The sequence below is a fragment of the Agelaius tricolor genome, unplaced genomic scaffold (genome assembly GCF_023055355.1).
Source record: "Agelaius tricolor isolate 1412-34295 unplaced genomic scaffold, bAgeTri1.0.p SCAF_11, whole genome shotgun sequence".
Taxonomy (NCBI): Eukaryota; Metazoa; Chordata; class Aves; order Passeriformes; family Icteridae; genus Agelaius; species Agelaius tricolor.
Window position 1 is genome coordinate 4,784,146 of NW_027269271.1, and position 23,000 is coordinate 4,807,145.

The 23,000-nt window shown below is 42.0% G+C and overlaps 1 protein-coding gene across 12 annotated transcripts in view; it reads right to left on the reverse strand.

The window, feature by feature from the left end:
- Positions 1–854: 854 nt before the first annotated feature.
- Positions 855–23,000, reverse strand: part of RABGAP1L (RAB GTPase activating protein 1 like) — a 233,879-nt gene continuing 211,733 nt past the window's right edge. For 11 of the 12 annotated variants that reach the window (XM_071435913.1, XM_071435920.1, XM_071435918.1 and 8 more), the window contains 7 exons: positions 19,232–19,324; positions 11,930–12,040; positions 10,099–10,203; positions 8,858–8,941; positions 8,295–8,366; positions 7,009–7,206; positions 855–6,609 (listed from right to left, as the gene is read on the reverse strand). In XM_071435913.1, the coding sequence (XP_071292014.1) occupies positions 6,454–6,609; positions 7,009–7,206; positions 8,295–8,366; positions 8,858–8,941; positions 10,099–10,203; positions 11,930–12,040; positions 19,232–19,324 (819 nt within the window). In that variant the 3' untranslated portion in view covers positions 855–6,453. Of the gene's footprint in view, positions 6,610–7,008; positions 7,207–8,294; positions 8,367–8,857; positions 8,942–10,098; positions 10,204–11,929; positions 12,041–14,218; positions 16,009–19,231; positions 19,325–23,000 lie in introns of those variants that run through there. The other variant, XM_071435925.1, reaches the window with a different exon arrangement.

Below are 23,000 nucleotides of genomic sequence, written 5' to 3' on the forward strand. Positions count from 1 at the left end.
GTACACATGGCACTTCCCTTTGAGTGGCAGCTTCCACGGGGCAGAGTTGTCACTCTTGTCATGTAAAAACAAGCTCCACATAGCTCTCCTTTGCAGGAAGCTGCAGCAGCATCTGGATGCTGCCTCCTCTCCTGACAAACACTTTGGACAGTGATGTGGAGGTAAATCCATACAAAATGTTATGGCTGGTAAATTTAATCTTCAGCTTTTGTCCCTCTTTGCCTTATCTTCCCCTGAAGTACTGTGTGCTTTTGCTGTTATCTGGGAACAACGGCAGTTCTTCTCAGTTAATGGAAAATAAATCCTGGAGCAGTTGCTCACATGGAAAAAGGGTTTTATAAAGCATTTGGATACTTTTGACCGCGACACATTCTGCTCTGTGCTGTTCCTGCTCAGCCCTGCCTCTCTCTTAGCAGTCACTTGCCAGTTTCTTGCTGTTTCCTCTGCCCCCTGTGTCTCTCCTGCAGATTCGCCGCCTCAAGGCTTGTGTACTCCAGGGAAGCACCAAGTCCTTAACAACCACCATTATCCCACTGCTGTGTGTCACCAACCTCCAGGAGAAGCATTCTCTGTGCTGGACACCTCTCTGCTGGCCCTGGAGCAGAGGAGCAGGGTGAGCCCTCGGCTCTCAGGCACAGCTCCCTGTGAACAGGGACATGATCCTAAGAACAGGCTGGAATTAGCATGCACCCCCTTTGGACAGCCTAGCTGCCAAGTCACTGCACCCTGATGCAGCAGAGCTGCTGGTGACAACTGCGTCAGAAAACCTGACACAGCAGCTGCTTCTTCCTGCAAACACATTTAAGCTGCTGCTTAAGCAAATGGCTTAGGAAAATAAGCATCTTATCCCCAAGTTGTTTTCCATTTCCATTTATTTTACTAGGCATCGTTCACACAATGATAACAAGGTACTGATCTGAACAATTCTGTAACAATTAAAAAAGTAAACATTTGTTGTGACCAGGTACATTGAATTGCACTTTTAATAACAAGCATTACACTTATATTTTCATTTTGTACTTTATATAATACATGGATATGTTACCCAAGTAGTGGTAGTACTGAATGGTTCTCAGCTGGAAGTGTGACCTCTCTATGATTCTCTGTTTTTCCTAACTCTTCAGGATTTGTGAACTTGGGACACACTCAGATCACAAAGGCAACCCCAAATCTGGAAAACTTCATTGTCGTGGAGTCAGAGCTTTGGAGCTGCTCTGTTTTCAGTGTGCTGGAGCGAATCCACCTCAATGGCAGACACAGTGGGAGATGGATTATGCTTGATTAGAAATTTTCTGCATTCATATGTCATCTTTTCCTAGTTCAAAGAAGCCCAAGCATCTTCTTCCATGGGAAAGCAGGAGTTCCTAAAGCTCAAGAGAGCTCCTGGCACAGCTTTCAAGGGTGCAAAACCAGGGATTACTGAAAGGCAGGAATTGAGATCTGAAGAAAAATCTGGGAACATCTGCTGTGGTTTGCATTGGTAGTACCATCCATGTATTAGATAAAGTACAAAAATAAGAGAAACTGTAAGGAAATTAGTACAGCCCAGGATTCTGGTGGTATCAAATGAAATTTATGATACCAAATCCTTTTGATGTATTTATCCCCTTGTCGTTCTGTTTCTTATATATTATTCTATATGTAAGATATAGTTCTCCAAAGATACATATATATTCCTTTACAGGTTAAATAAAAGCAAGTCACACCGGAATAAGAAAATAATAAAAAGTAAAATTCTAATTCTGTACCCATTTTTTATTTTTCAGGTAAAAATAGCATGAAATACATTCAGTAGCAAAGCCATTGGGATCCAGGAGAAATGGAGAGCCCTGTATTCCTGGAGAATTGACCTGTATGTGTTAAGTCACAATCCTGAAATAAATAGTGTAGACTGCTGACCTGGGAAGGATCAGGTCTTGATCAATGCTGAACATTATTTATTCAGTTGCAAATTCCTTGTGTTTCCCAAGAGCCACCAGTGGATTAGCTCAATTCTAAAGGCTGCTGTGACCTACACCTCCCCTAACACCTGAGAGATCCAAACTTGAGTGTTTCATCACGTCTCTCCTTAGTGTTATTACCTGGAAGGAGCTAATGGGACAGTTCCCAGTAGGATATTAGCACAATAGAGAGACAAATAAGTTAGTTTTAACCTCTGTGCTTGCACATCTGGTGCAGCCCCCTCAGCAGGATCCAGCAGGGACAGGGAGGGCTTGTCAGCCACAGCAATCCCTCAGACCTGAGGGGAACATCTCTGCCCTCTCTTCACAATCCATCAGACATGACACTTACTATGGTTTGCTCTCCAGCAGCTGGAAGAACACCAGCACTGTAAGGTAAGAGGGCTTCTGGTATCAAAGCCAAGGGTGTTTAGGCTTAGGAGATGGTGCAGAAGTTGCCAATTATCCCTGAGTCTAACAGTAAACAAAAATCCTCTGAGGAAATGAAAATCACCTGATTGTAGTTCTCCCACACATACAAGTAGTTTCATGGATTTCACTGCAGCTACTTAATAGGAGAAAGGGAACAGCCCCATCTTGATCCTGTGGAGAAAGCATGGCATGTGACTTCCAAATATTGATACTTTAGTGCCAATAAATGCAGGTTTTTATTTACCCCTAAACTACCATGTTCAGTCAATGAGTGGCATCACGGCCCTGAAGTCAATGGGGCGCTTCATGCTTTGTGAAGGGGCTGAACTCCTGCAGTTCTTGCCTTTTTATCTCCATCTCCTCTGGTAAATGGCTCGATTTATTTCAAGTTGTTCTTAACACTGTGGCAGAGATGACCATTTATCTTCAAAGAAATTTTGAGGGCCAACTAAGAGAAATCATTTAAAACATCTAACAACGAAAAAAAAATACTGCTTACCTGTGTAAGCACTTTAACTTAGTTGTAGCAATGTAACTCAGCTGTAGCCAATTAAATCCTCATTAACAGATGGGACAAGGGTGGGTTTGTCCACTGGCAGTACTGATTACATGGCTGACTACCTTTCCTGCCAAACCCTACTGCAGATGCACCTCAGGGATTTCACAGTTTCTTGGCTTCTCTACCCATGGTATTTTCTTTTTTTTTCTTTTTATTCTTCTCCAGGTACATTTAGAAACGTAAACTAAGTGGAATAAGTCCTATTACTTTAGAATATTAAGTTTGGTTCACAAAGATAATACAAGACTAGCTCACAAATGTACCACATAACTAAATCAGCCTTGCTTCATTTAGCCTGTAAAGTATTACAGTCAAAGGAAAACCAACATTTTAAAGTGAAAAAAGGACTTTTTCTTTTTTTTTGCCCCCCATATTGGGCATCTCAGGAAGAGATTATAGTCCAACAAGATAAAAGTTGTAGTAAAAATATTCTTTGGAGGTTTGTTCCTAATGAAAGTAAAGACTTTATTTCAGAATGGTGCATTCTTAATAAAATTTAAAAATAGGTTTTAGTTCCACATATATATTTATAAAATTCAAATTAATTTTAATAAAAGTTTGATCTGAACACATAGTTTACTACAGACTCAGGGAAAAAAGGGTGATCACTCCAGACATAGGAGCTATGTTAGCTGTTCCAGTGCCACATGGAAACAACAGTTTCAGTGAGACCTTGATGATGTTTCCTGCAGAAAAGCTGAGCAATAAGCCAGCTATCCCTGACAAATCCACCAAGGATATGTGTGTAGGTGGTTCTGTCACTAAGAGATCTCTTTTCTTGCAGGAAACTAAATTTCCCAATAGTATCTATAGTCAGCAGATAGAATTTCAGCTTGCCTGCTTTAATCATGGAGTCCTGCTCCTTTCCTTCATTCTGAATATTCATAAGGTAATGTCATAGAGCTATTTTCTTACTCTTTCAGTAATGCTGAGAAGATGCAATTTCCACCTAAATATTACTCTTCCAAATGCCATTGCTACAAATGCTACCTTGGATCTACAGCTGAAGGTGGAACTTGTTTAGTGCCTTTTGGGTCATTGCTTTCTGAAACTTCCTTTGGGTGAGGTAAGCCAGCTTCCATCTGTACAAGGGTTTGAAATCATCATGGCTAGCAGGTAGCAAAAACTCAACTTCCAAAGTCAGAAAGCAGCTACACTGCCAAAATGAATGTTGTGTCAAAGCTGTTCTGTGAAACATGGTGACCTTATTTACCAGCTCCTTCTTGATGAATTTGGGAAGTCCCACTCCCATGATCTGCTCATTGGACCCTTGAGGTGATTCATCTCATTCACTTGACAAAAGATGAACTGTAGGGGGATAAATCCACCCACATCTTCTTTTGTTGTTTTTAATTATCTCCAGTACACACTACAATAAGGACAAGGGACAGGACTGTACAATGGGTGAGCAGGAGTGAGCTTTTAACTCCTCTGCTCAGGGAATCACAGCCTAACAGATTTCTTTACTCATTCTTACTCAACTTTTCCAATCATGGTTTTAAATCCACTTGTAAGTATGATTTAAGATAAAAGAAATGAGAAATTCAGACACTTGTTAAATAACCAGTTTCCCTCATGGGCACAGTACTCCCAAATGCAACAATCAGATGTTCACCAGGTCTCCTTAAATGTCACTTCAGATTTATTATGAATTCAGATTCACATTCTGAATGTGAAGCAGAACTGGTAAGTGAATGACTAACACTGGGTTTAGTCAGTTGAGAGAATGGAAACATTTATGCAAATATTATGAGCAAGACAGTGACAAGGGAAAAAGACCTTTGATAACATTTGCAAAAGAAATACCTTCTGTTTTTCCCCCTTAATCTGTATTAATAATTCCAGATAATCACTGTTCTTGAAGGTACATTTTAAAATATTAAAGTTTTTAACCCCTTATTCTTAGAAGAGAGAATTGTGTCAGGATGGTGATTATATTTCAATCTCTACTTCTATCAGCTGACTGCCTTTTGGAATTTTTCCTTTGACACTGGTAACATTAAACTTGTACTACCCTGTTGAAAATAATTCACAATTATGCTTGACAACAAAGCACAAGATGGGTATTATTAAATTTTATTGTACAAAACTGACAAGGTATGGCATTCCTTAGAATTAAAAAAAAAAAAAAAAAAAAAAGATCAAAACAGAACTAGTGTCCCTGGAAAAATCTTGTAAATGAAACAATTAATACACAACATTTAGTCCAGCAATGACATTTACCTGCAAGACCATCTTCAGACATGACACATATAATTAAAAAAATATTCCATCAGTTCAAGCAATAGTTTAATTTTCCATGAAATAAGTATTTCTATGAACACTTTATGTTTAGTCAAAACAAATGCTTTTGAACTTTCTTACCTTAAGAGATATAAAACAACCAGACAGGTTTGGGAATCACCAGAGAAGTCTACCCCCACAGGAAAGTCTAGGGCTTGTATTCCACTTGAAAATGCTTGTTTTTATAAAAATAAGTAATACCAACAAAGTGTTTCCTAACCAAACACTTCTAGCAAACAGATCTTGTTTCTATGGTATTTTATTCATCAGTGCAGCACAAGCCTCTAGGGTGTTTTATTTGATACCTCATTTCTGTGTCAAATTTGGAATCTGAATATAGACCCAGGGCAGGGTTTTCATTACTTTTATTCACAAAACCTACCCTTTATTGCACAGGATTTACAAAAGGTCAAAACCATGCAAGGTCTCCACTCTGCTTCTCAGCAAAAACACCAAGTAACTGTCAAAAGGGTTCTCCCTTTATCCCACTGGAAGGCATTATTCCTTGGAATTCTTAATAGAAACATGAATTTAAAAAAGGGAACTAGGGAACTTGATGTGGAATTCCAGTTGGACTGTAAATAGCCTTTAAACAACAGTGTTACAAAAACTGCACTACTTGTATTTCTGAAGAAAAACCAATCCAAATGAAGAAGTTGTAAGGGAAGCTCATAGCAATTGTGCCAGGAGAGCACAAGCCTACCTTTGCTATGGCCTAAGCTTTACAAAAAGTGCTTCTCTGCAGGATGCAGTTGCTGGGATAAACTTCTGAGATGGTCCCAGGGCCTAAGTTATCCTCAATGTCTTACACTGTGCTTTCTAGGGAGAGATTATGCTGCAGTACTGTACATTTTCCATTCTCTCTCTTCCTCCAGAAGAAAAACCTTCTATGCAAGACAATAACAATTTCAAATTAGATGTGTATTAAAGACCTAGTTTTGAAATATTTATTTAACATCTAGTCATATAAAATAAAGTGTAAAAGTATGAAGGTATCAGAACGTGGCTTTCAGCAAGGCAGTATGGGAAGTACGAATTCAACATAAACCAGGACTTTTTTTTTTTCCCCCCCTTTGAAAAAGGGTCACATCAGAAAATGAATGAAAAACACTGAAGAATTTCACTTCAAGCCTGCACTCCTGCCTCATTGTCCTTTGCCCAGGAGGAGGGGCCAGTGGAAGAATCCTCCCAGGTTTGGGCTGTGTTGTTCTTTGTGCTCTGGGGCCGGCCGTGGCTGGACTATGTGCTGCCCTCTCTGGGGGGCACCGGCGGCTGCGGCGGCGGCGCTGCCTGTGTGCCCGTGGCCGTTTTGATAGAGTTCAGCGTTTTGCTAAACCAAGAGTTTTTGGCAGCTTGGATTTCATTCATAAGGGCTCCTCTCTGGTGCTCCAGCTCCTAAGAAAGCAGAATAGTCAGAATTGATCAAAACATCATTAATTAACAAAGAAGCATCTCTTCACACTCAGTCCCTGCAGTCCGGCACTTCCCTTGCAATCTCCCAGGCACTGGGGAGAGAAGACATTCAAACTGCTGAAACAGCACAAGATATTTAGACACAAACAAAATCATCCTCTTCTTTTTAAGACAGCTTTTTTTCCTGAAAGTTCAGGCACGCAGGTATATAAGCTCCCTTTTGGAACAACTTTTTGTGTGATTCAGAACAATTTTGGACTGAGCATGAGGTTAAGGCGACCACCCTGCTGTACCTGGAACAATTTTTTGTATGATTCAAAATAATCTTGGGCTGAGCATGAGGTTAAGGTGACCACCCTGTTGTACTTGGATTCCACATACCTGAATTTTGCACTTGGCTTCCACAAGCTGCAGTTTGGTCTGTGCAAGCTCCAGCTCCATCTCCCTCAGCTGCTTCTTCAGTGCATCCTTCTCGTCGTCTGTTTCGATGCCTTTGTTGTCCGTGCTCACAGCAGGCACCTTCAGTGCCCCCTCCTTGCTGAAAATCTCACTGCAGTGTTTGCAGGCCATCACTTTGCCCTGAAATACCCAGAAAGCTCATTCTTAATCCATGTTACAGGAGTTGCTGTACGTCCTGGAAGAGCCATTTTATTTGTCAGACTGCCTCAATCTCAAACCATCCAGTACTGCAGTTTCTATAACTGGCATGAAAAGAATTTGAGTAGCTCAGGAACAATTTCCAGGGTATGTTAACCAGTATAAAAATTCCTAAAATCTACTTAGCATGTTCTAAGCACACAGACTTTGCTCCTATATTAGAGTCTTTTTGCTACAAAACTTTGTAATATTTATGTCAGCACAACTAGGAAGAGTAAATTATGTCTGAGTAGATGAAACAGCTGGCCTGGCTTGCACAGACTAAAACAGGATATTGAGCTATTTCAGCAGAATATAGGAACATCAATCCTAGAATTATTTTATGTTATTATCAATAGCATTATTGATAAGTCACTAAAAAGTAACAAATCCAGTTCAGCTTGAGTATTAAAGAAATATGTAGAAGCTACAGCAGAGGGTAAACAACTCTGCCTACTCAGAATTATTATTATTATTATTACTATCACCTATCAGGAAATTTTTAACTCTGATGTAGGTATTCCTGGTAAGGGGGTTAGAGAAGGGAAAGGAACCCCTGTGGATATTCTGAGGATGGCCCTAGCTGTGCCACTTGGTTTAATTACTTAAACCAATTCTATTTAAATTACAGAAACTCAAATGTATAAACTTTGTCCAATCTGGCCAATTCCAATCCCTCTGCTGTGCACACCAGAGAAACAACATGTTTTGTCTTCTTTTTTTTTTTTTCCAGTTAATCAAAACATCCAAGTAGATACTGTTTTCTCTACATTTTTTACCAGAAGCATATATTTTAACAGCAAAAATAAAAGGCAAGTACTAAATGCACTTCAGTTTGAGAGTTCCACACTGCCTGATGCAAGAAAAAGAACCGTGAAAGGAAATAAACCCTTTCCTTGTTTACATCTTCTGAAAAATGCATGTGGGGCCATTGATGTGCTTTAAGTTCAGCTCCCATTTCAGTTCTGTACCCTTGGCATTCAGCAACACCTGTGTTAGAAACACCCCCTGTGCAGAGACATTGTTCTCACCTTCACAACTTCCAGTTCATCCTTACTGGCTGCTTGTTGCTTCTCCAGCCTGGTACTCAGCTGGGAACAAATCTGGAGCAGAGAAAGCAATCCCTTAGCTCAAGTTTACTGTGCTGAAGTAGGATCTGTGTGTTTCTTAACAGTGGCTTTTGCTAGAACAAACATTTCTTAAATTCTGCCTCACTCAGTATATGCATTCCCCCCTTAACTCCACTGCTGCTGATAATGACAAAAACCCAGCAGTATTCAATACAGAACCAGAACACAGAGACAGGGACATTTTATGGATGAGTTGGTTTATGATGTTTGTACTGCATTATGTCACAAAGTACAGAAGCATTGACCCTACAGTACTAAAATTAGCTGAAAGACAGGTTATTCCTGACTGCCTAATTGGGAGACTATTAGGAAAGCCACAAAAAGATTTATGACAAATTACAACATTGCTCTCCAAAAGCCTGAGAGGTGGAGCTTGTTTGAAGGATGAGATCTGCAATGCTGAAAATTCAGCTCTTGTAACAGGTTGAAAGAAGAAATATGAGAGAGGGTCTCTGGAATGGTACCTGTTTATACTCTGCAATAATGGCTGTGGTTTTCTTGATCTCAGATTCTGCCTTCTCCAGCTGCTTCCTGAAGACCTCCTTCAGCTAGGAATTGCAGGAGAGAAGTTACACATTACACTGACAGAACTTCTCAAAATCTGATTGTTTTCTTTGTGTCTGGCTTTGTTTACAACAGCTCTACAGCTGCTGCTCATGAAATTCCAGCTCTCAGACAAGTGTCTGATTTACTCAGTTTACAAATACTGATTCTATCAGTGATAACCAAGAAGTCTGTACTGTGACCCTTTATGTCTGGTTAGAGAATTCTCCTGTAACCTAATTCCCATTCTCTGTGTGAAATGGTGGTACATCATGGCCCACAGAACACAAAGAAAAGCATTACTATTAAGTGGGGTTTACTGATTTAGTTCTTGTTTTTCTGCACACTCTCACAGCAGGTTTGGCCAGATTGTTTGTTTGTTTGGAGATGGAACAAGAAGAATCTCTCAACACTGTCATCTGCATAACAGGAGGAAAAAAAAATCTGTTTGGGTCTGTGGCACTGAGTGAAAACACAGCTAACTCATCCCTCCTTCAGAACCACTCCACTTGGAGAGCACTTTCAGGAGGAAAAAAGCCTTCACTGCCTTACTTATGGCAAAGAGAGAGCTCCATTTTAGAAAGACACAATGAATTAACATTAATTGTTGCAGTCACTGTTGCCAAATAGCAAAAATAAAAATCAGGGTATCACTTTTGAAACCTTCATGTTAGATATATGGGATTACAGAACAAAGACTGAGTATTTTGCAGCTGAGTAGAAACCAGGTCTACTCAGCAAAATTCTCCCAACCCCCACCCCCCCATTCTGCTGTTGGCTTCAGGCAGGAACGTTATTGAAGTGATCCAGCAGCTGAATCCAGAATGGGCTCTTACAAGGCAACAACTCCTCCATCTCCTCCATTAGATGTTTAAGAGGTCTGATCACATCTCCTTCGCTGAGATTGCTCACCACCAGTGACAACAATCATTACAATATTTGGAAGAGGATAAGCTATGAAAAACTAAACAATCAGAGCTCAAGGAAACAAAAAACAAAAACTACTGAAAAATGTACTTTGGAAAAAAAAATTACTAACTTTTACTTGAAAGTGCATTTTGAGGACAAAATCATTTTCACAATTGCAACACATCCACACTTTTCTGCATATCATTTTTCTTGCATTTACTAACCAAATGGGAAAAGCTGGAGAATGCCTTACCTGAGCAGTTTCCTCTTCCTGCTTCCTTTTCTCTTCCTCAGTCTCCACCAGCCTCTGTTTGGTCACGAGAAGTTCCTTGTTCAAAACATCTGCTTTGTCCTCAGCCTAGAGTCAGAGACACTTGTGTAAATCAGGTGTTCTCTGTGCCAGTACACACACACTGGGATGTACAGCTCAGAAATACACCAGGTTCAGGTTTTAGCATTGCCTTTTCCTGCCCTCTAATGGCTCACACAACTTTCTGATATGAAATCCCCATTTACTGAATTATTTCACTGTTTCAACACCTGTGCAAAAGGACCCTTTGGCCAATTGTTTACCTACGCCCAGGTGGCACATAAACACAGATATTATATCCTAGCACAAAAAGTGATGTGTAGAATATTATTTTTGTTGGGAGCAATATTAATCTAAGTGAGGGCAGCATGATTTACCTCCTGTGTAACTTCAAATAACTCATCCCATTTTTTAATCTGGCAGCAGGGAAAGCATAACTGTAAAATACTTAGGTGCATTGTACCCTACAAAGTGTTCAGGCAAAGGCAAGTGTAAGGGACAGGACCGCCAGGAAAATGGTTTATTGGTGCAAATAAGTATTACATGAAGAAATCTGATAATTGAGAATATAATTTTCTCTGGAAGGACCAAGCTTGTGGTGACACTGGGAATCCTTTGCTTTTTTGAGCACTGTCCTCACTGATCATCAGGAGAGAAATTCCAATATATCCACACATTTCTCAATGTTTGATTTATTCTGTAGGCCTCCCCAGCTGGAAACACACATAGCAGTCACCACCCTTCCTGTTCAGTAATGAGGAACAGACAGGAAATGGTTGTGGCCAATTAACACTGACATTGCTGAAATTACAGGGGGGAAAAGGACATTGGAAACAAGTAACCATATAGAACTTGTCTCTGAGCTCAAGTCTGGTTTTCTACCACTGTGGTGGCATAATCCTATCTTTCTGACACAGTAATAATGATTAATGAGGATATTAGTGGTGTTTGAGGGCAGCAGAACCAGCTCCACCATCTCTGTGACTGAAGAGATGGATTAAGGATTTCTTCAGTGCTTAGTGTGTATAAGACTGTATGGGAGAAAGGAAAACAAATGGTGCAAGAATGGAAAATTGATGAGGTTAACATCTTAGAACAAAAGTACTTAGGGATTACAAGGATATTTTTGATCAAAGACCTGTTTAAGATATGCTTTGAAGGAACTACAGATTTTTCCTCCTTTTCTGTGTTCATTCCAGTTTCTCCAAGCACCTGCAGTGTAGAAAGAGAGGGCTGAATGTGTGGTTCTCTGAAAACCATTGTGTCTGGGGCAAAGGGCTCTGAATGCTGCTGCCCTCCACATTCCAGTCTCCACAGGGAACACCAGCAGTTATCAGTGAACACCCAGGAGCCCGTTGAATTTTTGGTGCTGTGCCACTTCATTATCTCTGAATTTTGTTGGCTGTACTAGAAGTGCTGTGAAAAACAGATCCACACAGACATTTTGCAATGCTTGAAACTACTCTCCCAAGGACTACATGGCACCTTTTTCAAGGAAATGTTTGTTCTCTGCTATCTGCCTAAAGGTTATGGCCTACATTTTCTAAACAATCCCCAACGGAGGAGCTGCAATCAGTCTTGGCCAGACCCCACTGAATGCCTACAGTGGCACATGGAAATACAGCTGAGTGCAGCTAGGAGTGAGGCTGTCAGGAAAATAAAGGCAAAAATAATCACACTTTGAACGTGTTCATGTTTTCACTTGAGCACAAAGCAGGGCTGCTCCAACTGCTGCTGCCAGGCCTGAGCTGGGAGCCAGCTCTGTTCCCATTACCTGGTCCAGGTCGTTCCTTAAGGCAATTTTGCTGGTCACAAGCTCATGGGCAAGGTCATCGTTCTCCTGCTCCAGCCTCATGCTTGCTTCTTGGAGCCTGCGGTTCTCCCTCTGTGCAAAGAGAGGAACAACCAGGAAAGGAAATCAATCCTCATGAAGAGCAATGAGCAATGCATGGTGTGTGCCAAACACTGAGAAGGCAGGAGTGCACATTAAGACAGGACTGCTGCTCTGGGAAACAACAGTGAATTAAGCCAGCAGTGCAAATGCAGGTATTCCACTTCCATCCCACTGGTTTGTGTTGTGCAAGGGACACACTGATTGTAGTGTTTCCCTGTCAAAAATAAACACTGACCTCTCCACAAAAGCACTTGGTTTCTGCTTGCTCATCATCAAAAGGAATCAGGCAGATAAATCCCACCCAGCAGCAGTGAACAGGGACCAATTAACAGTTACTTATAATAATGCTTCCAAGCAAAGTAGGAAGCTGTCCTGCTCCACTTTACAAAATCCTGTCTGCAGGGATCCATAAAAATAGTGCACTTTGTAGGTGATGCAGTGCCAACTTCCCCTCTCCTGTGGGGCCAGCCAAGAACAGCATTCAGCAGGGAACTCCCTACAGCTCCAACATCCTGTGCCACCATTTGTGCACTGCTCTGTGCCTCCTGCCAGTGACACCTGAGTGAACCTTGCAGTGCCAGGTGGACAGGGGAGCTCAGCCCTGAGCCCAGCACCTGCTGGGGGCAGTGACAGGAACACAAAATGCACAACCTGGAGGCTGCAGGCTCTTGCTTCACTGCCCTCCCTACCCACTCCACACAGGCAGAAATGACTATCTGGAGCACTAACCACAGGAGGTGAAGGAACAGGAGAATCAACAGTCATTCATGTCTTTTAGAAATCTGTGACTGCTGCTCTAGGGTTGAGAAACAGAACCATATTCAAAAGATGCCTGTGGGTCAGTGGCCTTCTAAGGGTTCAACATCAAATACAAGTTCTCATTTTCAGAAGAACACAGCCAGGTGGGACAGACCGAGGTGCCTTCCTCCAAATGGATTTTAGGACAAAAATGCTGTGCTGGCTTTCCATCACTGTATGTCTTTCGTACCAAAACAGGCTGCAAAAGTAATCTCTGTACTATGGAAATTCAAGGAAAAGCACCACGTTCATATGGAAACTCACAGGTGGAAAAACAATAACCTATATGCTGAGATTTCAAAAAGGACTTATTCTCACTTGAAAGGTAACTCTCCAAAACAAAACAGTGAAAGTCCAAATATATCAGTAAAGTCAATGATATATAACAACATATATTTTAGCACTTGTAACATTGTTCAAGAGTTGTTCAGTGAATGCACTCCTACAAAATGTGATTTCTTGCATAAGTTATTCACCTGCTTTCACTTCTTCCTACTCACCAGCTATGAAATTGCAATTTTTATTTCTGTTGCAAGCAGATTTTGCATGTTTGTCTTAAACAAAACCAGGAGCTCTAAGAGGATGCAAAAAAAGGTCTCTTCTGTGTGGAACTTCCTCTGTGGCAGGAAGTGGAACCTCTACAAATTTTCTCTTTTTAATGTGACCCTATTGTGTAACTAGAATAGGGACTGCCCTGCCCAGGGAAGTAAGATGGTTTCCCTTCCAAAAGATTGTACTTTGAATAACTTGTTTTGTACAGAAGCTAAATAAAATGCCTTTGTCTTAACACAGTTAAAATAACCACTGCTAAAACACACACAACTTTGGGGATCTTTCTTATTTTAAATGCACTTCAGTCTGTTTGGGACAATGAATTTTAAAAATCAAAGTAAAATTTTTCTCTAAACATAATATAAGCTTTAAAGTGTAAAACCAAATTGCAGTCAATAATGATAATACTAACAACAATCTCTAACACATCTTTATTCCTGTATTTCATTCAGACCATCTTAGAAATGCTTATTTTTATAGGTTCTGCTGGTTGTCAGAACCTGAGTTCACCTAAAACTTGAGACCTGAGTCAGACCAGGTTCTGCAGCACCAATACCTTTTCACAGGGATGTTGCTGAGAGGAAGAAAGCAGCAAATTCTTATGACTTTGACAAAATAACCGAGTTGGCTTTACCATTTTTGCTCTGTCTTTGCCAAAAGCTTCAGTGTCTGCCAAGCAAGGCACGCAGTGTGAGCTGAGAGTTCCTGCTTTGCATTTGCAGACAAGTGGGTAAGCAAGCTCTGTGCTTGGAAATGCACTATCCTCCTCTTAAACCAGGATTCACATGCCAGGTTGGAAGTGAGATAAAGATCTCTTACCTTGGGCATCCAGTCAATAGCTACAAGATGCTTTTAGCTCATTCACCAAACTCTGAATGTCCAGCTGCAAGGCTCTTACAGGACCACCTTTACTCTTCCTCCACCCAGGGCAGAATGCCTGATTAGCTGGTTTGTCTCTCTCAGCTCCTCCCCCCAGGTCCAGCAGTGTAAAACTGCCTCCCTACTCAGGAGGAAACTCTTAAGTCTGCCTAAGTCTAAATAAAAACTAACAGGACACAGTGAAGACAGAAAGAGCAAACAGCGCTCTCTACGTGTAGCAAACTATTTCTATAGGCTGTGAAATATTTAGTTTTATGAAATATGCTCACAATGACAAAGTTCAGCAGATGGAGCTCAGGACTCACATCAGAGCAGGACTCACATCAGAGGCAGCATTTGTAATGGCATCAGCCAACTAGTCAGACCTGCTGGTTGTCCCTGGTGTAAACAGACAGCTTCCTGCCTCCTCTCCACAACACTACATTTACTATGACAACCACTTCCTTCTCAGTCTCAGAAACTGCTCAGTTTCTACAGTCAGTAAAGTAACAGATCCCTCTTTCCCAAATTCCTCCTCCTGGTTACTGAAGGTGGCTGGTGAACTCAGGTTAGCTTTTAAAAGGAGGATACTGCATTTCCAAAGAGGACAAACAAAGCTCATACACACAAACACAAATCAACTTACCTCCTGTAAAGTCACAGACCAATTACTGCTTTCAACCATTGGTGTAAACACAGTGAAAACGGGATAAAAAGAAATTTCTAATACAAAAAAAAAAAGTTGCTTATTCTTCACTGGGTTTTTTGTTAAGAGTTTTAGAGAGAGATGCTCCCACTTCCATCACACACTGGGTGGAAAGAAGATGACAAACTCGAAAGCAGTAGGCAAGCCTCAGTTCAGGATGACTGAAAGGCTGAACTCCACCCTCTGCTCCCTTCCAGGCTGCAGCAAGGAGCAATTCCTGAGGAGATTAGTGGCCATGATGCATCCTCTCTGTGCTGTACAAGTGGGGTGTAATGAGTCACCAACCTCCTTAAGCAATTCTGTTTCTGTTCAGCAACACCCTGTGCTGCCCTTGGCTCGGGGAGGGTTACTTTCCCTCATGGTGGTTAGTGCATTTTGGCTCTGTGCTGGAAAAGGTGTTGATAGGACAGAGATGGTTTGGTTACTGCTGAGCAGGGCTTGCACAGAGCCAAGGCCTTTCCTGCTTCTTGTAGCTCCTCACCAGTGAGGGGGCTGGGGGTACCCACTGAGCTGGGAGGAGGCACAGCTGATTCCAAGTGACCCCAAGGGACAGCCCAGCCCACGTGGCACCACGCTGAGTGTGTAAAGCAGGGAGAAGGACACAGAAGGGGAACCTTGGAGTGATGGCATTTGGCTTCTCAAGGCACTGTTATGTGTGATGGAGCCCTGCTCTCCTGGAGATGGCTAAACATTCACCTGTCTTCATCTCAACCACAAACCCACAAGTTTTGTCACTCTTATTCTGGGGATTCTCTCCCCCAGCCTTGTGGTGGAGTGAGCAAGCAGCTGGCTGGGTTAAATGAAGACATCCAAACCCCAGACCTGTGAGTGTGAACAGCTGCCCAACGATGGAATGAAAACACTGATTAAAATTCACTTTCTGGATGTGAGCAAACAGAGGTCTTCATAAACCCAATGGAAAGGGCTCTTGATATTGGAGGAGCTCCAAAGGAAAATCCTGTGAACCTCCATTCAGAAAGCCAAAAAGCTTTTACAGCAAGTGATCCAGGAAAGCCTCTCAAGGCAAGCAACACAGAGGCTCCTGGAGGCAGCTGTGTTTTCTGTTTGGTGACTCTGGAGAAGCATTGCCCAAAGTGCCCCAGCACAATTTTAAAATAAACAACAGACAATGTCCCACAGCAAAACTCATCATGATTTTCCTCATGGTTAACATTCACTTGCCCTGACTGAATAAAAATGATCAGTGTATTCATTTTTGCTTCCCCTTCCAAACACAGAGAAGGCTGTTATGTCCAAATTACACATTTATTCACACAACTTCTCCATTGCACAAGGAGGGTGACAGAGGAAAAGGTGGAACAGAACAGCAGCATCTGCTTGCAAAACTCCAGCCCTTCTTTGTACAACTACATCCTCTTTGTTTTAAATCAGTTCCCAGGCTCACTTCTGGGATTTTCTCATCAAGTTAACCCAAATCTTGTTACATGAGGCAGTCTCAAACACAGAAATAAAACTCCATAATATTTAGAAAAACATCAACCTGAAATCTATTACTATTTTTTCTACACATATGACTCACTTTTCTTCCTAGCTTCTATAGGGAATTTGTAATTTAACTAAAAGTTACAAAATTTGGTGACGAACAACAATTTAGAACATATTTCACTTTTGCACCTTTTAAAAATCTGACAAAAATATGATAATTTGTTATAAACAATGGAAAATAAAGTGAAAACACGTCCAGAAAAACTTGCACTTTTCCTAAATAATACTTGTAAATACAGAACGAAACAAACACCAAAAATAATGACACTCTTTAATACTGATCTTCTGGTAAATCAAATTCCAACATGTAAAATAAAATACGTGCTGGGCAGGAGCTGCTGTGTTTAACACAGCTCGTGGGAGCAGGTGAATTGAACCTGTCAGGCAAACACAGCTGGTTCCTGGGCCAGGCACTGCAGTCCCAGCCCATCTCCCTCTCTCTCAAGAGGCCATCAGGGACTTCCTCTGAGGGCAGTGTCACAGGGAGGTGCCTCACTCAGGCATCCTTCATCTCTGCAGCTCCCTGCAGCCCGTGGGCCTGGCAAATTCCTGCTGGTAACAACAACTCTAACAACTAGAGCTGAAAACTATCAATTGATTTAAAGCTCTTTTCCCTCCTGACCCATATGAGGAACGCTCTGCAGGGATCTCTACTCCAGTGATCCCATGCAAGAAACATCCCCTTCTTCCTAGGCAGCAAATCCTCCCTTTGTTTTGGGAGGGGAAACTGTAAAAATGACAAGGTTGTAGGGTACAGCCCAGAGAGCAGGAGCTGACAGCAGTGCTGTGCTTGCAGGCAAGGCTGGCTGCTGGACCCTGCAGAGGTGCTGCCCAAATGAAAAGCATCTCTGACCATGCAGGCTGCAGAGTGCTCTCCTAAAGGACAAGAAAAAGCAAGGCTGCCTCTCCACGTGCTGCTGGGAGGAGCCACACAATGACATTTTCTTGCTGCCCTTTGGAAACACTCCTGAAATGTCAGTTCCTACAAAACCTTAACTTCACATATCAATAAAATCTAACAAGCAAGACAAGGAACAAAGAATATTTACAAGCATTTTTCCATCAACTGAAAAACATGTCCAGACTTTGAAGTTAATATGCAACTAACCTATTACAGGGACTGTCTAATCACAGCATCCTTAAGAGGATCAGACCCAACACAGCTTAATAAAAAAATCCACAGTGAGTTTCAGAAGCACAAGCCAAAACCCTGGGCTGTGATCCTGACTGTGACAGTGACTCACATCAACAGTGGCCCAAGAGTCACTTCCTATATCCTCATTTGCAGCTTGGGATAATGTTCTTCACAGTGCATTGACCAGGATTAACTAGTTAATATGCTTCCACTGAGCTTTAAAGAACCCTTCTTTGTTTCCTAAGCATTATTTTAATTCCACAGTACTATAAGTGAACCACTAGGAAAATACTTAAGAGTTAATCAGCAGCCAGTTGTGGTTTTTTCCAAATAGGTCATGCTTGCTATTGGTTCTCAGCAGCTACAGCACTCCTAAGTCTCATAAACAATAAAATCTCCACCCTTTGACAGCAAAAAAACCTACACTTAAAATATAATTTTCTCACAGACAAATGCTTAAAAAAAAAAAAAAAAAAAGAAAGAGTCAGTTTGACTTTGTACCTGTAAGTTTCCTTTGTCACATTTATGAATTAAGGCACACTCTCTCACCACAGATCTCCATTTCCTGAATGTGGTGCACTTTTCTTATGTTCACAGGCCATGTCAAGCCTGTTGCACTCTGTGTGATTTGATTATCCACCCCTCCCCAGCCCTGAAGACCCCACAACCACCACAGTGGCACTAACATATTAAGGCACAATGAAGAACAGCAGGCAAACAGTACCAGGATATGTAAGAAATGTCAGTTCCCAGCTATCCTGGGCAGCAGGCACCCCTGGCAGCTTCACCTGGAGCAAACTGAATTGTTCCAAACAGAGTGAGGAATAACCAGATCCCAAACTCTCAGTTAAGGCTGTGCCCAGAGGCAGAGCCTCCAGCACACAAAATCTATGGCAGCAGAATGTAGCTGTGACAATGAAAGCAAATACATTGTAAAGATAAGCAAAGCTGAGCTGAAATTGTAGAACTGTTCTTTTTCAGTGAACTATCAAGCTATCATATTAACAACTGAACCTTCTTTCTGTGCTCCTTTGAAGAGGAATATCCATCACTATTAACTCTACTGCAGTAGTACCTCAGGACCCCAGAAGAGCTCTGGGTCCCACCACAATTGGTTTTATCCTAACAAAAAATTACTGAAGCTTGGTATAAACAGGAATGAATAATAAGGATCATATCAGCCAAGGAAGAGTTCATCTTCCAAAGTCTCTGTGGATGCCACTGCACACAGCTTGCACTAGAACAATGTGTATTTTCTCCTTTCTGTGTCTGTAGCTGAATCACCCTTTGTTTCTGCGGCTCATGAAGATCTCCCGTAAAAGTGCAACAGCAGGAGAGTTACCTACAAACATATAAACTGAAAGAAGAAAAATATTATATGTGGCTACTTGCAGATGTCTTAAGAGTTATAAATTGTGATTGAGGTATTCTTGGGAAAAAAAAAGACTAAGCCCAAAGTTTCAAAATGCTTATTCAAGAAAGGGGATGAGTTCACCTTCGCTTCCCTAAGGTCTGCATCCCTGGCACATCCCAGGGAGGTGAGCATGCTACACACACCTCTACTCAACTGCTGGAGACAGCTCACTCCTGGTGGGGTTCACCACATTCCCATAGAGCATCTCCCTACCTTGTATCTGTCCATAGGATCTTCCTGCTGCAGCTGGCTCTCTCGCATGGTTTGGTACTCTCTCTCATATTTCTTCAGCTTTTTTGTTGGCACCTGTGGAGTAGATTTGGGAAACATGCATTTAAAAATGAGAGGAACGCTGGAAAAGCTGACTGAAAGCTCTCCCTGCCAACAGGAAACCGAGGGAGTGCTGGAGAGCTGCTGCTGAATAAAGGCTCTCCCCACTGTCCCCCCTCCCCTAGTCATTAAGCCCTGTCAAACACTTACCAATACAGCTCACATCACAGAAATCTTTCTGTGCCCACTGCTGCTAATTATTCAGACATTTAAAGGGAAACAGAACTGGAGACATTTTAGTAAGACTAACAAGAAGAAAAAAAAGCACAGACAAGTGGGAGAACAGGAAAACACGTTTTGATACATATGATTCACCGAAACAATGCTCTAGCAAGACAACTGTTAAAAGTGAGATGAGAACAAAGGAGTGCTCATACAAAAGGACCAGACAATTCCCTGGGGGAGATCCAAGTAATGGTTTTATTGCTGAGAGAGTATTAATGTCTAAATTACAGCCTGTGACCAATGCCCTCATGAAGTCTGGCATCAGAGCCCTCCTAGGCACAGATGGAGATGCTGCAGCGCAAGCCAGCAGAGAGGTGGCTCAGAGAAATCACAAACAAATTTGGTAAACAGCCATGCAGAAAGGTCAAAACCCAGGCTGCTGGATCCTGGGAACACTTCCACTTCAAACACTGATCAGAAGGAGCCTGTGTTCTTTTCAGCAAAGCATGGGGAGCCTCTGCTTTGCCCTCACCTTCTGGTTGGGTATGCAGTGCTCCCATCTGTCCCTGGAGACCTCTGGCAGCATTACTGAGATCACCTGCTGGCAGGTGGAGAGATCCCTACTGCCATGTACCCCCAGGAGTACAAACACAGGCTCTCCTTGATCTGTCATGCAGATATTCCTATTGCCTGTATTGATCGTGCTTAGCTGCCTCCTGCTGGGAGGACATGCCACTGTCACCTTGCCTTAGGGCAAAAACTACAGCCAGTGAGCAGAGATTTGAGCTTCTGTGTAGTTCTGGAGCTGTTTTCTCTTTGCTGGTTGTCAGCCCAATGCCTCTTTGCTCTGCAGCACCCAAAGGGACCAAGCAAGTGCTCAGTGTTGCTGCAGAGGGAGGTGCAAGTAGCAAACATGAAAGCCATGATCTGCAAAGCATTCATAAAGCAGCACCAAATCCCACAATTACTATGGAATCTGAAATCAACCCCCTTAAAGCAAACAAAGAGAGAATGGTAAAGATAAAAACATAAATGAAGTACATTGGGCAAACATATAAGAAAATTTCACTTTCATGACACAAAACACCATGAAATGAAAGTGACTACGAGATGCTTTTATACATTTCAACTGAATAATCCTCCTAACACAAACCCAGCCAGCTTTGGCTTGGCTGCAGCCTGAAACTATTGAGGCTATTTAATAGTCATAAGAATTAGAAATAATTTCAGTATAGTGTTTTCAATGAAATAAACCCATCACATGTCCAAAGCTTCTCCATCCCCTCCTTTCACCAGAAGTACTGGACTTTTATTTAGAGAACCAGATCAAGGCTCTCCAGCTGGGTGTGATAAGGACACCCTCCAAACACAGCTCTCAGGTTCTGCTGTGGAGTTTTGTGCTCCACTATGCAACCACCAGGACATAAAGATAAATATGAGGGAGATTTTGTGGTGCAGCATGGCAGAAAGGCACAACACAGGTGTAACTTAGATGATGATCTGTTCAACCAAAGATGCTCCTGATTCTTGATGCTTTTCATTGAAACCTTTAAAGTGCATATAAGAACTAAGTTTCACTACACAGACAGACAAGACTCCTGTTCACACAGCCCTGTGAGTGCCTCAGTAAGAATCCAGCCATCAGCAGGAACAAGAGCTGTAAGATAGATTTTGTGTCTGTAAATTGATTTTGTATGTGCAAGTAGGGAGATAAGGGTGGAAAGTGAAGGCAAAGATTGCACAGTCAGAACCCTCTACCCTCCTGTTCTTATGTGAGCAGTGCTGCTCCCTTTAGCCTGGCACTGGGTGTTGGGGGGTGTCCTGTCACAGCTGCCAACCACTTCTGAATGCCTGCTAATCAATTCCATCAACACTGCTCCATCTCTGGGCTCTCCTTGCTTGTATTTCAGTTCCCAGCTGTGAGCAGGAGCACCTGTGGGTGCTCTGGGTCCCTGGAGGGATCAGCTCCCTCCTTCAGCACCACCCTGGCCATGGGCTGGGCTGAGGCATGGCCAGGGTGTGCCTGGCACCTTCTCCAGCAAGGAATCAGCACAGCAGCACTTTCCTGGGAACACTGACAGTAAATAGTACCTGAAACAAGCATCAGATCATGCAAGCATCAGGCATGGCATAGGAAACAGCTTCCAGCTCTTTGAAAGGTGATAGGGACTGCTGCATGTTAATATCTATTTATGCTACAAACCCTAACTGGGAAGTACCTAAATACAGTGAAAATCTATCTTAAGGGGAACTCCTACCACAAACCAGTCCAACTATTCCACTTATCTTGTAAAATAGAAACTGGAGCAAGCATGCCCAAGAACTTTGGCAGGGACCACACTGCTACTGTCTATTCAGCCACATTTCTCAAAGGAGTTTGATAATTTATATTACAGCATTTTCTTCTTCTGAGTATACACTAATAAATGGAAAAAAAAAATTTAAAAGCCCATTGCCTTATTTCCCAATTTAATTCCCTGAAAAAGATTGTGAATTCAACAAAGGATTTCTCAGTTAGCATTTCCATAAGTAAGAGCACAGTGCTAGCTATGCTTCAGTCTTCATGAACTGATCCTGAACAAAGTGCTCATAAATTCTCTGTAAAAGCTTCTGCAATATTGATTTCTTTTTTCTTTCTTTAGCACCATGGGGTATATTGGCTTGAACTGATACTTATCAAATTTAGGAGACTCTTGCAGTGTATAAACATTCCTCATAATTGTTTATCTCAATATCTTATCTCATTGAGTTGTTTTATTTTATTGCCTTCAAGTATAAAATCATGTTATAAGTAGTTATATGTGGGGAAACACCCATGCAGAGCATCTTAATAAAACATTATAATAAAACATCCACCCAGAAGAACTGAACAAGCAAAACCCTTTCCTGAAAAAACCCAGTGGCACCAAATGCTTGAAGGACTCAGAGCATGGTGGGAGAGAAACAAAACCACTTTGCTTTGAGCTGCCCCTGCTCAGGCTGGGCTGGAGGGATTTGCTTCAACTCCTGGCAGTCCTGGGCATGGACAGTGCACATCAGCACCTGCTCAGCTCCAGGAGAGCCTTCCCTCACTCTGTGATTCCTTCAGCTGTTTGCAGCCTGACCTTGCTGGATTCATAAATCACACCTGTGACTCCTTCTCCCCTGTGTTTTATTGCTCTAATGCAGCACTCAGAGCAGGCAGTTATGGCTGTGCTCATTTGACAGCCAAGGAAATGGAAGCAGAGATGGGAAGTGATTTCCTGAACATATTGCAGACAGCCAGAGGCTGATCCAGATAGTGAAATCCTATTATTGATTTCTGATTTCCAGCACTACCACAATGCCAAACTGAGCAGGGGATCTGTTTAGGATCTATTTAGGTTAGGAAAAATCCTAACCTCCCCACTTTATTTCTCTATCTAGCACTGCATTAACAGTCCAAAAATACATTGTCCCACCACATAAAAACGTAGCCAGTATTCTCTAGCTCCTCACTCTTAACATT